The sequence below is a fragment of the Callithrix jacchus genome, chromosome 4 (assembly GCF_049354715.1).
Source record: "Callithrix jacchus isolate 240 chromosome 4, calJac240_pri, whole genome shotgun sequence".
Taxonomy (NCBI): Eukaryota; Metazoa; Chordata; class Mammalia; order Primates; family Cebidae; genus Callithrix; species Callithrix jacchus.
This window is the reverse complement of record NC_133505.1, coordinates 60,401,479-60,417,705: the sequence shown is the minus strand read 5'-3', so window position 1 is coordinate 60,417,705 and position 16,227 is coordinate 60,401,479. Positions and strand designations below refer to the sequence as shown.

The 16,227-nt window shown below is 39.1% G+C and overlaps 1 protein-coding gene across 3 annotated transcripts in view; it reads left to right on the top strand.

Annotated features, from left to right (window-relative positions):
* The window catches only part of PKHD1 (PKHD1 ciliary IPT domain containing fibrocystin/polyductin), a 515,189-nt gene that overhangs the window by 827 nt on the left and 498,135 nt on the right, over positions 1 to 16,227 (top strand). Inside the window, exons 1-9 of one of the 3 annotated variants that reach the window (XM_035295878.3) lie at positions 1,290 to 1,388; positions 1,820 to 1,955; positions 3,582 to 3,659; positions 4,303 to 4,453; positions 6,597 to 6,705; positions 10,430 to 10,487; positions 13,202 to 13,280; positions 14,533 to 14,607; positions 15,666 to 15,730. In XM_035295878.3, the coding sequence (XP_035151769.3) occupies positions 1,904 to 1,955; positions 3,582 to 3,659; positions 4,303 to 4,453; positions 6,597 to 6,705; positions 10,430 to 10,487; positions 13,202 to 13,280; positions 14,533 to 14,607; positions 15,666 to 15,730 (667 nt within the window). In that variant the 5' untranslated portion in view covers positions 1,290 to 1,388; positions 1,820 to 1,903. Of the gene's footprint in view, positions 1 to 1,289; positions 1,389 to 1,819; positions 1,956 to 3,581; positions 3,660 to 4,302; positions 4,454 to 6,596; positions 6,706 to 10,429; positions 10,488 to 13,201; positions 13,281 to 14,532; positions 14,608 to 15,665; positions 15,731 to 16,227 lie in introns of those variants that run through there. The other 2 variants (XM_035295877.3, XM_078370699.1) reach the window with 2 other exon arrangements.

The window sequence follows — 16,227 nt, the reverse complement described above, 5'->3', positions numbered from 1 at the left end:
GGGAATTTTGCAACAAAAAGGAACACTTGCTGAATCCACTTGAAAATACTGGAAATCCTTTTTTATATCTAAGTGTTCTTCACACTTACCCTATCTGGTAATGACTTGGGGAGCAGGCATACAGAGTATTTATTTGTTTTCCCAGGTCTTAGTACAGTGCTTAGCATGTAGTAGGCATAAAATAAATGTTTGCAGTGTTGAATTAAATAGAAATGATTATATATTTTGAGCTATCTTAATCAGGACATGTCTGTAAGGTAAGTTTATTGCAAATTTTTTGCAGATTTTTTTCTTTCCCCTGAGAGTATATTGTGGCTTTTACATTTTCTGAAATGATGTAATTACTTCTGCTAATCCCAGCGTTTTCTTAAAAATATAAATTAAATGGCCAGGCACAGTGTCTCAGGCCTGTAATCCTAGCACTTTGGGAGGCTGAGACTGGCAGATCACTTGAAGACAGGAGTTCAAGACCAGCCTGGCTAACATGGTGAAAACCCATTACAAAAAATACAAAAATTAGCCAGGGCTGGTGGTGCACACCTGTAATCCCAGCTACTCTGGAGGCTGAGGCATGAGAATCACTTGAACCTGGGAGGTGGAGGTTGCAGTGAACTGACATCATGCTAATGAACTCCAGCCTGAATGACAGTGTAAGACTCTGCCACACACACACAAAAGTGTGTGTGTGTGTGTAAGTATGTATATATGCTTTAAATATATTATTAAATATATCTATATACTTACATGTAATAGACATGTAAATATAATTATACATATTAAATGTGTATTAGAAGTATGTGTGGGCATTTAATTCTGTAATTTTCAAACTTTCAGAAAATTTCAGAGGCACTATTTTTAAGAGGATTTTGTCTATGCCGTCTCCCATGGGGTGCTGGAGAGCAGCTTAGCATTCTCCCTAGAACAGGCCTCAGGGTGCCAGGGCATGAGTTTTTCACCAGGCTTTCATGGACTTTACCGTCCCACGAGAGTGAAAGCTGTTTATCTCAGATTAGGTAAACCTAGATTTAGGGTATTTAAATATGTGTTCATCAACTCCAATGTACTCAGCCCTGTGTGGGACTGCCACACTTTCACACTAAGAAGGCTGTGGAAATAAAAGACTGCTTCTTGGGTCTCTCCAAGGAATGTGCCGTCTAGAAGAAGAGGCGTTATGTGTGCCACATTATCTGGTCTAGGTTCTACCGCACGGAAGCTAGACGTACAGCGGGAATGGCCGAGGAAAGAATCAGTGAAGGAGGGGCTCCTGAGCAGCATCACAAAGGAGCGCCAGAATCTTCTGAGGCCATGGACAGAGTTGAGGATATCCAGGAAGGGACCAGTAAGGGCCAAGGCAGAGGCTGATGTGTGGAAGGCTTGTCTGAGTGATGGTGAGAACGGCGTGGCTGCAGTGCAGGATTCAAACTGGAGAGCAGCGCACGGGAAAGCTGGAATGGCAGCATAGGGCAAAGCAAACAGACCCCATCACAAACTAGAATTTTAGTATCTAGAATTCTTTTTTAAAGAATTCAGCTTTTGTTCAATAATGAGTTAATGAAAGAGGTTATTATTTTTTATTCAGCTTAAAATAAGTTGGGGGACATATATACAATAAGCTGGTGGGACAAGGAGGGCAGAGTGGGGGTGATTTTATGTAAGGTTCTTAGACAATCCTTTTCTCCTGAGCTTAGAAAGATGGTGGGTCCATTTGAAGACACTAAGGCCATATTTACTTCATATCCTTAATTTCCCAGGTTTCAGTAGAGCAAAATAATAGTATATAAACAAAATGATATTTATTTTTACTTTATTTTTTATAAAGCACAAAAGCTATGCTGCTCCAATCAAAACTGAAAATGTTTATATTGTCTGAGCAGTCTTAAGAGTATTGATTTAAGTGGACAGGATGACTGCCTGGCTGATCTCTCTGTTGAGTATTGAAGTACTACTTTTGGCAGGTGAGTAGAATGTCATCTGAAGGAGTTATAGATAAGAACACAATAGTTTACCTGAGAACTATTATTGACACTTAAAGTATTATTTTGGTTGCACACCATAAATAAATGCATTTTTTAACTTGCAAATCAAAAAATTGAATTAAAATATTGTTTTTAGAGAAGGTGTTAAAGTATTTGCTTTTGGGTTTAAATTATCTGTTGAATAATTTTTTTTCTGTTTAACAGTTGAGATTATGTACTAAAATGTTATGACTATATACTTCAATTTTTAATGGCCAGTAAAGATTGCTGTTATAGTGCAGAGCTTTTAATAATAACTTATAACCTTCTTTTATAATTCCTTTTGGGCTATGTGCTGTAATTCTTTTTAGATTTAACTGCCCTACTTTTCCAAAGAGAATAACTTATCATAATGACTAGAACACTTGTCTTATCTCAAATCATCTGTTCAGTTTTCTCTGTGAATTTGGTTATTCTTTGTATGTTTTTATGGTATTTGTTTTGGGCTTCTTTAGATAGAAATATCTAATCACCTTTGGAGGATGGTCTAGTCTGTTTGGGGCTGCCGTAAGTGGTTGTGCTAATGTGACATGGTTCCCCACTACCCTTGGCTGTGAAATGCATCATGAGAGTAACTGTACATGGAAGTCCTGGGTTAGACACAGTTTCTGATAAGAAAACTACAAAGAATTCCATCAGTAACACTTTCCTTGCTTGTTACCTCACTGAACAGCTGAATGACGTTTGCTGGATTCCTTAACTTGGTTTTACCTTCATCAAAGCATGTCCAGGAACATCTTCAAAGATGGAGGGATTGATTAAGTTCCATGCTTAGCTAGTGATCTATATAGGAGAATCAAATCTAGCCTAGCATGTAAATTCCATACTTCTTTTATTTTAAGTTTCTTAAAAAAAAAACAACGAAATTCTGGCAATGATCCATACTTCACTCCCTCTCTAGGCAGTCTAGGCAAAAATCTAGGGAATTTTGTATTTATTTGGGAAGTCATTCTGATCTGATCATGAGGGGAAACTAGAGGACAGTATATTAAGCAGGAGAATTGAAATAAGAACAGCTATTAGGTTGGTGCAAAAGTAATTGTGGTTTTGCCATTAAAAGGAATGCAAAACTGCAGCTACTTTTGCACCAATCTAATGGAAGTCTCTTTTTCCCTCCAGGGCTGGAAATAAGCGGTGGTCTTTACAGTGAAATATAGCCACCTGATTAAAGAGTGGGAAAGATAGCAGAGAGAGGTAGTGTGGGTTTGATTAGGACCCAAATAGGTCCTTGAGCCTCTTCCCAAAGGAAGTAGAAATTCAGAATTGTCCTGATGAATGCAGGGTTTTTGAACGTCTAAAATGAAAGAAATTGGTCAAAAATTTTTTTAAATTGGGGCTTCTGATGATGTGTTCTCCATACCAGCAGTATCTGGTCAGAAATGGGAATTCTTGGGCCAGCCCCAGACCTACTGAACCAGAAACTCTGGGGGTGTGGCACAGCAACCTGTGCTTGATCAAGCCTTTCTGGTGATTCGAATGCAGGTTAAATTTTGCTTTAAAATACTGGGGAAGCTAGTGGTTTTGAATCTGACTTTCAAAACCAATGTTTTTCTCACTTATTTATAGTACCTCACCAGAATTTACATATTGAACCTGAAGAAGGTAGCCTTGCAGGGGGAACATGGATCACAGTCATTTTTGATGGTGAGTTGGGGTTTTACCAAGGGCACGTTTCTTATTGACCCACAATCTGAAAGAACATGAGTCTTCTTTAGGTGTAAAAGTGTAAGCACACTTTTTAAGGACAAGTGTAAAAGTGGGCCTGAAGGCAGATGGACAGACTGACCAACTTCTGTCTTTGTAGATACTGGCTTGCTAATGTCACAAAGCAAACCACAGCATGCCATGACACATCTGTGTCTGCTTTCTATTCCTTGCTGTGGGATGGGACTCTGGGATTCCTACATGAGACGATATAGAAGTGTGTAGCATAGCACTCAGCAATGCGTCTCCCAGAATCTGGGCTATCTTCCTTAAAGACAGTCCTCTACTTGGGAGCTTCTACACCGTTGCTCACCGTATCCATCCCCAGCAGAATAAAGAGTAAATCTGAGGGCTGAAAAATTCTTTTCTGGATTTAGGTGAATGTGAAGAGAGAAAACTCTTTCATAAAATCATAAATGAGAAAACTCCTTTATACAGCAGCTATGAGGAAATGAGGAGTATTAATTTAATCCTTGGGCAAATTTAATGTCTTACATTGCCCCTAGATTCTTAGCACAGTTTTACATTATCTTGTGTGGATGACAATTCTATTCAGCCTGAGATTTTTTTTCCCTTGCATTAGGTTTAGAGTCGAGTGTTCTCTACCCCAACAATGGCTCTCAACTGGAAATACACCTGGTGAACATGAACGTGGTGGTGCCTCCACTGCCAAGTATCCCCTGTGACGTCTTTCCTGTTTTCTTGGATTTCCCTGTGGTGACATGCCGGACCAGGTATACCTGTCGGGCAATAAGAAGAGCAGACAGGATGAGGGCTTTTTGCTTATTTCAGTAGCTTTTAGTGACATATTAGAACAGCTTTTGCTGTGATTCACTTGCCAGCTAGAGTTGATAAAAAAAAGTTTCACATGAATATACTTTCTAAAAGGTCCCTATCTGGGATCTAGAGCTTAAGGGAGGATATGGGGAGGAACTTTGAGATAGTCATAAGGAGAGGCTGGATTGTGTTTCCATTTGTTTTTTTTGCAAAGAGTTCTATGGGTATTAAGATTTTAATAAAGGGTGCTGTTTTGCCATTGCAAATACTCATCTTTGGAATAGGCATAATTGCAATGATTGCACATTACCCCAAACTGAAACTGGTTAGTAAGGAAATTTGCTTTAGGCTCTGTTTGCTGAATTTGACATTACCTCTATTTAGAAAATATTTTTATAGGATTCCAGGAAATCTATTTTTCTACTCAGGTTTTTGTAAGGAGAAGGAACAACTTGTAGTAATTCATCCACAGGGTGTATGTGTGTGCACCCACACTTTTTTGTGCAATTCATCGCCTCTGAAGAGTTTTTTTTTTTTTAGTAATTTACACGACGGTACAGCATGTGTAGCCTTAATGACAATGTGCCTTAGTCCTGAGTTTCTCATGACACTTATATGTCAAGGACTCACTTGTCAGATTCATCCTCACTGAATTAAGTGCTCTGATGGCAGGGGATGTATTTAATCTCACCACTGTAATCCTCATGATGCATTACTCAATACCTTGTAAGTAGAAGATGTTCAATAAATGTCCTTTGAGTTGAACTTTTTTATAGCACTACTATTGGTTTTAAAACTGGGTTATATACTTTTTCCTAGGTTTTATGGTACATTTGGGCATAGACTTTCTGCAAATACTTGCCATGAAATAAGTCAAAGCTCTGGAGATTTACATGCCCTATCTCTTTTATCCCAACATACTAATGATTTTAGGATGCACCATTGATTTTATGTCATCTTTTTAAAGAAAAGAAATATTACCCTATTAAATATACTAATTAATTGGAAGACAATATCAGATTCAATTAACATTTAACTGTGAAACAATATACAGTTTATCATCAACAAAATACTGTCTTACTCATCGTTATCATAAAAACACATAATTGTCTTCTTTTAAACAGCCATTGCAACATCAAAAGCAGCACTTCACAATCAAAATATAATGTGAGCACAAATGTAATTTAAAATCTTCTATTTAACCACATGAAAAAGTCATCAAAAGAAATAAATAAAATTAATTTTAATAATGTATTTTATTTAACTCAACATATCTAAAATGTTATTTTAATATATAATCTATATAAATTAATAATGAGATACCTTGTATGTTTTTTGCATACCAAGTCTTCAAAATTTAGTGTGGATGTTATAATCATGGCATATCTTAATTGGGGCTACCTATATTTCAAGTGCTTGTAAGTACGTAAGACTAATGGCTAATTCAGTGGACAATTCAGATCTAAATATTTATGGTCATACTAGAGATTTTGTTGGGAAGGTTTGGAGAGGAGGCACTTTCTAAATATAACTTCTTTCTTATTTGTCATATTCCTCCTCTTACAAAAATCAACATGGATGCCAGCCTCAGGTGGCAAAGAAGCCATTGTGATATTTGTAAAAAGAGGAGAGAAGATCCAGGACTCTCTGTTTTGATGGCTACATGAAGTGTTTATGGGCTGCTTGGACAATTCTCAGAAAGAGCCCAGGATTCAAGGCCTGCTTTGTCCTTAACCTTTCAAGTTCATACACATAAGTCTCTTAGTTTTTCTGAGATTTTTTAAAACATGGAAACGGAATAGATTATTTATCAGTCTCTTTCAATTCTTGAAGTCCTATGAACCTATGATTCTGAGAAACATGACATATTAAAAACAATTCAGGGAGTTTCAACACAAAAAATCATAACTTCTTTTGCTGAAGGACCCAGTTCTTAACGTCTAATAATTATGAGAGGATCCGAGAGGTGAAAGGTGATTGATAGGAATCCTTGGTTAGCTCTGTTTTACCAAGGGAGGAAATTTGAAGTGGTCAAGTGGGCTGCTAGCTTTGGGAATTCGTGGTTTTTGATTCATAAGGATTTCCACTTTCTGTCCTCAGATCTCTGCTGTCTGAAGCACATGAGGGTCTGTACTCCCTGGAAGCATACTTTGGGGGTCAGTTGATAAGCAGCCCACGTCCAGGACTACAAGACAGGTGTACTTTCAAGGTGGGTTCTAAGGCTAGAGGAAGGTATGTTTACACAGTCTGAGGGTGTTCTCGTGTTGTGGAAAGGCAAATTGTAAATGAGCCAGCATGTCTGCTTGACTGGGTTAAAAAAAATGGTGGATTGTAATGACAGTTTCTTAGATTCTGCTAACGAAAGATGAATGTTGAACACTTGTGTGTCAGCCTCTAGCAAAATGCTTTATGTACATTGTCTAATTCAACGCTCACAATTTTATGAGGTAGCTATTTACTGCTGTATTCTTACAAATGAACAACCTGAGGCTCAGGGAGATTAAATAATTGGCCCATGTTGTCAGGTAGTAAATGGCAGAACCAAGATTTGAACCTGCACCTGACTCTAAATTCTCTCCTAAACAGAAGCCCATAGAGGGGCCACCAAGATTACCTTTGTGGATCAGTATTTCATTTTATATCTTGGATCATGCTGAGTCTCAGTGTGGTGAAGAGACTCAAGGACCCACATTCCTTGGTGAAGAGACCCAATTTCTACCTCTCCCCCTGCTTCCAGCTAGTCTTTCCAACACTGAACTGAAAGGACATTTGCTGCTGGAATTCTCCTTCCTGCTTAGGGATATCAAAAAAAGAGAGAGAGAGAGAGAGAGAGAGAGAGAGAGAGAGAGAGAGAGAGAGAGAGAGAGAGAGAGATTGGGAGGCCAAGGCGGATGGATCACGAGGTCAACAGATCGAGACCATCCTGGTCAACATGGTGAAACCCCGTCTCTACTAAAAATACAAAAAAAAAAAAAAAAAAAAAAAAGAGAGAGAGAGAGTTTAGGAAGCCATGCCTGACTTATTTTACAGTCTTGATAACTATACTGGGAGTTCGTTTATATTTGGTGCAGTCTAGTGTCCATTTCAGATTAGTTTTATATTAAAACAATCTCTGAAAATGTAGGTCCTAGATAGTTTATAAAAGGCAGAAATTTGGTAGTACTCCTGTGGATGTGGTTGCACTTCACATGGGGTACCTCTGTTTAAGAGATGTTTCAAAACATACAATGTAGTTACTAATTAATGCTTCTTCAGAATAAGGCTTCATCTTGTAAATTCATCTCTCCTACGATCCACATTTCATATAGGCTATTTATTTTTAAAATTTGGAATTTGCTGTTGTTACATGTTAAATAATTTGTGTCTTAATCCAAGAGAATCTTGTTTTCTGAAATTTTGCTTTTGCACATATGCAGCAGAAAGAAAAATCATGATATCATTCTTTCTTACTAAGAGCCGCACCACCACCTCTATCCTGTCTCAGGGAACATAACAGAAAAGAGAAGGCCAAGCATGCTTCTTAATCACCATGATCCTTTACACCCCAGGTGGTAGTTTTCCTACTTATTAAAAGATTGGTTAGAGAGAGAGGGGGAAAGAAGAGAAATGCTTCCTAAAATTGCACATGAAAGAAAATAAGTCCATCAGTGGTTCAACTATGTTGGCGAGTTGATGAAAAATCACCAGGGGATGCAGTTAATGAGAGGCATTCCAAGCTAAAGAAAACATGGCGTGTCTTTTGTTTTGGGACTGGGACTGGGGGAACCATGAGTATTAAAAATTAATCCCATCTTGCCAGTCCACTGCAAAGAGCCTGCTGTGGGCACTGACAAGTTTAAATAACTCACAGAAGGTTGGTCACACAGCTGGTGGCTGCAGCTTTCTCATCCTAATCTGCCACATTTCCTCTCCCCTCTCTTGCTTCTACTGACCTCACTGGGGCCCGAGGAGCAGCATGCAGGAAGCTTGATTTGGAAGCTCATTAATTTTTCACTTTGTCATGTCTCTAGCCTGGTGGGTGACCAGGGGCCTGTTTCTCTTAGAAATGTACTATGTTATGTTGTGTCAGCTCAGAGAGAATCACAAGTGAAACCCTTTTTGAGGTTTAACCCCAAGCCTGGCCCACCACAATCTCAGGAGCTGGGAGGGAGTAATAGAGTGGCTCGATTTCCCATGGAAGTCCGGTCACAGGATTACAGACTGAGCAGTAGTTCTTATATTTCAGGTTGAAATAGAGAGGTATGCTTCCTTATTTGGTTTGGACTCGGTTGTTCCAGCTGCCTCAGCTTCTAAACATCTGTGAGATGGGTCGATAACCCCTACTCTGCTTCACTAGGTTCCTATGATATAGTCCAGTTGAAATAATGTTGGTACAGAGGCCTAGGGGCAGTGGTTGGCTGTGAAGCTGGGGTGGGGATTGATGTTTGGCAGGTGTGTGCATAACTGTATTAATCTTTATCTTTTGGTGAGATCAGAGCCAGGTCCCAATTTGTGAAGTCACAGCATTGTTATTTTGACCCCCTGACGGCACATATTTTCTGTGAACTATTTTCTAACTTTTTCCTTTAGAAAGTGAGGAAGCTAGCCTTCATGGCAGACTGTACAGCATATAGATCAATACTTAAAAGCTATGCTTGGCAAGCCACCATCAGCTTTGTTGAAATGTCTGTTGATTCTCAATGTCTGATTAGGGCTGTTGATTAACAACTGAGTTATTCTTTGGTGATATTCTCTCTGGGAAGGTGGACTCCTGGGGTGCTGGAAGCAGACCAAACAAAATAATTTGCTGCTGTAATTTGTTTTGCAAATGGGAAGCACTGTAGGTTGTGTGGACTGGTGGTAGTCTAGGCATCTAGAGGAGGTTGGGGTGCGGGGAGACTAGGTCTGTTCCTCAGTGAGTCACTGGCTCACAGGTCAAGCCTTGGTCTGGACATTCCATCCTTAAGCTTTCCTGTTTCCTCACACCGGCCCTGATGTGATTTTCTGATGGAGTAATGCACTAATATTAGACTAACCCAGATGTCTACAGGTGAGATGGAGTTCCTGGTATTGCCTCATTCTCACCTGTCCTTCCAGGCAGTATGTCAGTCATCCCAGATTGGGCGACTCTATTCATGCACAAAGATTCTAATGCAGTCTACATATCAGTGTATGCACAGAGACACGGCAGCGACTTAGTCGGCATTGCTCTTGCTTTAGGAGCTTATGGTTAGCAGAGGGTGTGCTTTGGGGACGGGGCATTGTAACGTGATTTGGAATGTCACCTCCAGGCTTTTTCAGGCTCACACTGCTCCCATTGATGCTGCTTTTCTCCTTCTTGAGCACAATGTTGCTCCCCATTCCTTGAATCTTTCGAGTCATTTCTCTCACAGCAAGTACCCTCTATTTCCCTAGTAAGCACCTCAGTTGTGTGCCTATCCACCTCCTCATTTTTTGTAGCTTCCTGATACCTACCAAGGTGCTGGCTGATAATGATTTAAGTTTCCATGCAATTAAATAAGTGCATTCCTTTCTAGAAAAATCAAAATCTTAAAGGCCCTAAAACATCAGATTACAATAATGGAATTAAAAGACTGACATTCTGCATAAAAACCTGTCTACCTTTCCTGCTAGTAAAATGTGTTCTTGGGTACGAAAGGTGGGCAAGTAGAAACAGCCTTGTCAAGGTTTGAACAATATGGTTCAAAATGGAGAGCTATGTGACCGTAATAAAATTACCTCTACCTCATCTATAGTAGAGATATGATAATATCTGTCATTTCTGTTTCATAGAAATATTACGAGGGTAAAAAGAACTAGATAGATGTGAGGTTAACATGAGGAAAGGTAACCATTTATTACCTTCAAGTAATGCTGTCTGAGGAACACTTGTGCCTCCTGTGTTTGTGAATATTTCAATGACATGTTTATTTGTGGTAATATTTTCTAAACAGTTTTCCAAGGCACAGACACCCATCGTTCACCAAGTTTATCCCTCAAGTGGAGTTCCAGGTAGGAAATATTCCATTAAAACAGGAATAATTGTGAATCTCTTTACCAAAGCTTGTTGCAAACCTAGGTGAACGGTTTTTATGAGTGGGAAAATTTAGCTTCTTCTTGGATGCTGTTTTGAAAATAAGAGTCAATCTCTGGTTCATTTTTTAACTTGCTTTGGTTTTATCTCTGGGTACTTTTGCTCTATTACTTCACTGAAAACAAAAGGAATCCAAACATGAAAAGAAAAAGAGGCAAAATCAAATGAGTTGATGGTGGAGACTGGAGGAAAGGGGAATTATCCTGCTTTTAACTTTAAAGAATTCACATAATAATAAACCTTTATTAAACTCTTACTGTGTGCCAGGCTCCAGTCCACGCTCTTCAGATATCTTCTAGATCCTCACAAAAACCGGATGATAGAAAAGCTATTCTTATTCTCATTTTGCAGATGAAGAAATGAGGCAAAAGTTAAGAAATTTGCCTAAAGTCATAGAGATAATAAATATCACAGCTGAGATTTGAACCAGACAGCCAGATCCAGAGTGGCCCATATATCCACCATTTTGTCATGTTTTGAGTGGCATTGGGTGCCACTTGGTAGGCCATTAACTCTGCTCTTCATCTAGGGGTTTTGTTTATAAAGTTAGAGAGCACACAGATATATAAAAGCCAGGAGAACAGAAAAGAAGATTATATAAAGCTGGGGGATTTACATAAAAGGAGAAGTGATTGCAACTGAGAAGTGGATTCAGGAATTGGTAAGTCTGGCTTAAAACTAAGTAGTAAACACAACTAGGATTATATATAATTTGCTGTCTGATTCCTGCCAAATTCCTACCTTTATTTAAGGTTTTTCATTTGTTAGGGTTTCCAAAATGGCACGAGTGTGCTAAAAAGTTGCTAAATTTTTATTACAATCATGTCTAAATGCTTAGAAGGATCGTCTTGTTTTGATGGGCTCCGTTGCTCAAGCATGTCAAAATGAAGATCTAAGTTACTGAAGAGCATCTGTATATTTTCTGTGTTTGTGTGTCTAGACACAGACTGTGTGAGTGAATTTAAATTATGTTCTGGAGAATGATGGATTTGGCATCCTCTTACTCCTGTGGGTCTTCTGCAGATTTGTTCCTTTTCATTTGTCTGAATAATCAGGATCTGATATTTTATGAAAAAGGGATGTGGTCTGTAAACATCACCTGAAGACATTTGGGTCCCTGCTGCTCTGGTGTTAGAAACTCCTGTTTAGATGGTAGACATCTTGTTAGGGTGAGGGATGAGGAAGGTGCCAGCCACTAGAGGTGTGAAATGGAATGTCAGCTGGCACCCAGATCTGCCAAGCCTGTTTCTCCCACTGAGCTGGAGTTCTGCTCTGTGTCTCTTCCACCTTCTGGGGGAAGGATTGGTGGCTGGCTGGGTTGGAGGATCCACATGACTGCATCTTTGCAGTCACTTTCCAGACAATTACTCTCATTTCATTTGGGAAGCCTGCCCAGTGTAGCAGCCAGGGAGATGGGGGAAGTGGCAGGGACAAGAAGGATGATGCTTTCCGAGCAGTTGGATTTCTATATGTTGTTAGCAGTCTTTCACTGTGACATGGAATCCCCCAGCACCGTGGTCTGGTGTGTCCATTTGTCAGCCTCTGTTGGCCATCTTTGTTTAGAAACAAAACAAAAACCCACAGAAATTCCTAATTTCTACAACCTTTCATTAGATTTTAAAATTGTGCCTGTCAAAGCTAGAAGTCATACCCACAAAGGCTAGGGAATGGATCAATTAGCCCTATTGAAATTATAATTATTCTTCCAGATTTTTTTTTTTTAGCAGTAACAGGAAACTTGAGACTCCAGGTTTCTGCCAACTCTGTGACCTTTGTCTGTCATTAGGCTTTTCCACTCCTGCACCTATAAAATGGTAGCTGTAATACCTGCTGAAAGGTTTCTATTATTTTAGTGCAGTCATCCAATGACTGTAGATGAAAGTCACTTCTTATTAATAATACACAAGTGCAGTATGAAGGGAACATCTTTTTGGTCACATTCTTTGGTGGCCTTCAGTGTCCATAAAGAGTCTTCTGGATTTCATGACCTCATGATTCCCTCAGTACCCTTTTCTCTTCCATTCCTTGAGGTTTATATCACTAACCAACATTCTCTCATCTCTAAACATTGTCTGTGATAGTAGAAGATTAAGTATACATGGTTAAATATTGTAATTATTTGGAAGGCACATACTCGGGATCACTGAGAACCCATCCGATTGTGTGATATGAGCCTCTTCATATCGCATGTTCATTTTAGCAAGTATCCAGAGGAAAGTCTCATGAAGCCTGGGGCACCCCAAGGCACATTGTTTTTAAATCTCATGTTGGGTAGATGGTCTGCACAGAGCCAAGAGAATGTAACAGGGCAGTATGCGGAAATGAGCCCTTCCATTCTGAAACGTTCACATCTCTGGGACTGTGAAGAAGACCCATTTTTCCTTCTGCGCTCCACGTGTAGATGATTATGCCTGTGATTGAAATAATTGCTTATTTCAGCTTTTATATTGTGCAATATTGATCAATAAATCATACCCTTGACCTTATTGTTATACAATGTATTAAAAGTATTAATTTTCTGGGTCATGACCAGCTTTGCCATATTGGTTATACGTAACCAAAAAGAAACACAGTTTTTATTATACATTGAGAGTTTAAGTCCATTAAATTAAAAAAATTCTTATTCAAACAGGAAAACTAATACATGTATATGGCTGGATTATCACTGGAAGATTGGAAACTTTTGATTTTGATGCTGAGTATATTGATAGGTAAGCATGTGTTTGTTTCGTGTTTAACTAGTTACATGCATGCTGCGTGGCTTCCTGGGACCACCTTCCCTGATAGCAATAAATTGTAAGCAGTTGGCACAGAATTGCTATTTTCCTCTTTGCAGTTTACGGTCCCTTGTGAGCTAGGCTTCAGCAAACTTTGTTAATGTAATTGTGACTGGTCAATTAAGTTTGTCCATTTATTTACTGACAACTAGTCATTCTGGGCTCAGTGTGAAATGAACTGTAATTGCATCTGTGGATTTTCTTTTTGAATTCTCACCCTTCTTTCCTTTGTTTCTCAGGCTGAAATAGATTCTTTATAAAATATTGTGTAAACCCAAAAGCCCGTTATAAGTGTCTTATTTGGTTGTTATCCATTTGTGTATTTAGAAATTGTATTAGTGGGATCAGAGGAAAACATGGACACAGGTACTAAAAGCCATGGAGCTTTTAATGTTTTCTGGAAATGATTAGGATGTCAACATGACTTTCTTCACTGGAGATGTGGTAGAAAGTGTTACTATTAAATCATCTACACTAGAGAGAGAGGAGAACAAGACAAAGTGTTGAAATTATTGAAATTGTTGAGTTTGTGGGAAGCTCTAAGCAACTGTAATCATTCAACAAATGAAGCAATTATACTGAGGATTTATAAGGTAGAAGGAAAATAATCTTACTATATGCTCAGCTGCATAGATTCTGTACATGGTGTCTAATTTTTCCTTCACTCTGGGTGGGTTGGGGGCATCCTCTTCTATTCTACTCCATTTGTCTGATTTTACCCTAGTTGAAGAGAACATGATCTGATTACTCTCAAGATTTACATTTCTGGCGTTAAGCAATAGTCAACTTACCTTACAAGAAAATTACTCTTGTTGTGGGGATAGAAACTCCTAATACATCCTTGGCAATGTGCCATATTTGCTAATTGGTCCCATCTCAGCCTTGGTTGGGATACAGCCTGTGAAAGAGGGAATAAAGGCATAAATGCCTTATTTTAGAACCAATATAGCCAGTGTGAAGGTTTTTTGGGAAGGGGGAAATATTTTCTGTTTAAGTTGGAATCATTAGCCATGAGTGCACCCCTACTCTCTGCTGAGAATTTGACTTAACATCCACTTGAGACACAGCCTTCAGCCACCTGCAATGGTGCAGAATAATTCATAAGCATGTTTCCTCTGAGTTTTGTGAGGAATGTTTATTGGGAGCATTGTACAATTGTCCCTTGTCTTTTCTTTTTTTAATCCAGCCCAGTGATCTTAGAAGCTGAAGGAGACAAATGGGTTACTCCTTGCTCTCTTGTAAACAGGCAGACGGGAAGCTGGTGAGTGTCTTATTTATCTTGCCAATGCATATGCTTGTAAGTTCTTCCACGTGGATACAACACACACTCTCTCTATCTTTCTCTCCCCACTCAACACATATCTGTTTTTTTTTTTTAAATAGAAATCACACATAGCTATTGACTGCCGTATCTTTAGACTACTGAAAAAGACACAGGGATTGATTCAAAATGCATGTTGAAGTGGATGCCAAAAACCTTCCTTGAAAACACATAGCTAATACTTGTTAGAGGCTTACTATAGGCCAAACTCTGCTCTGATGCTTTACATTGAAGTCACCCAATAATCTTGGGGAGTATGTACAGTTATTAGTCTCACATTACAGATGAGGGATTTGAGACACAGAGAAGTTAAGTAACTTGTGCAAGGTCCCAAAATGAGCAAGTGGCAGACCTGGGATCTGAACCTTGTCTCACTAACCAGGCCCCAGAGTTCATGATTCTAACCGCTATGCTTCAATGACTAGCCAAAGATAAAAATAACTAAAAAATTTAGAAATAAGGTTCTGCACACTCCAGTTCAAATACTCAACATTTTGCTGGATTTTTGCTTCACTCTGGACAGGGTGGGTTGCCTTTCCTTAGAGGCCATTACAAGAATGACACTCTGGTTTCAGTTTTCCAGACTGGTGTATAGTAGAGCCAGATTCTACACTTGTGTTAGCCTTCCTCATGTCTGCATTTTGTTAGCTCGGGATTATCCTTTCTGGGGCTCATACTTGATAACAGATTTTTTTTAAATAAATGTTTTGCTATACTTGTCGTATGACACATTTGAAAAGAAAGGAGCAATGCTTAGGGTAATACTAGTTAGCACTAGGGCAAGTGCTTAGGGTATTATTAACTAGCATATGTATAGGGTAATACTAACCAGTATTACCCTAAGCATTTGCCCTAAGGAACTCATTATACCTTCAGTACCTACCATTTCCTCTGGCAAATTTGTGTTTTCTTTTGTTTTTGACTTTCCTGGTTAATGAGTCAGATCCTGTGGCAATGAGTTGTCTGTTAATTCTTACCTCAGTTTGTCTTTTCCTTAGTTATCCTGTTCAGGAGGACCACGGTTTTGGGACTCTGCAGTGCCACGTGGAAGGCGATTACATAGGTCTGTTAGAGAAGTAGCATAATTTTAAAGTCTTATCCATTTCTTTTTTTTTTTTTTAAATTTTTTATTGGATTTTAGGTTTTGGGGTACATGAGCAGAGCATGCAAGACAGTTGCATAGGTACACACATGGCAGTGTGCTTTGCTTTTCTTCTCCCCTTCACCCACATTTGGCATTTCTCCCCAGGCTATCCCTCCCCACCTCCCCCTCCCACTGGCCCTCCCCTTTTCCCCCCAATAGACCCCAGTGTTTAGTACTTTCCTTTCTGTGTCCATGTGTTCTCATTTTTCATCACCCACCTATGAGTGAGGATATGCGGTGTTTCATTTTCTGTTCTTGTGTCAGTTTGCTGAGGATGATGTTTTCCAGATTCATCCATGTCCCTACAAACGACACGAACTCATCATTTCTGATTGCTGCATAATATTCCATGGTGTATATGTGCCACATTTTTCCAATCCAGTCTATTATCAATGGGCATTTGGGTTGATTCCAGG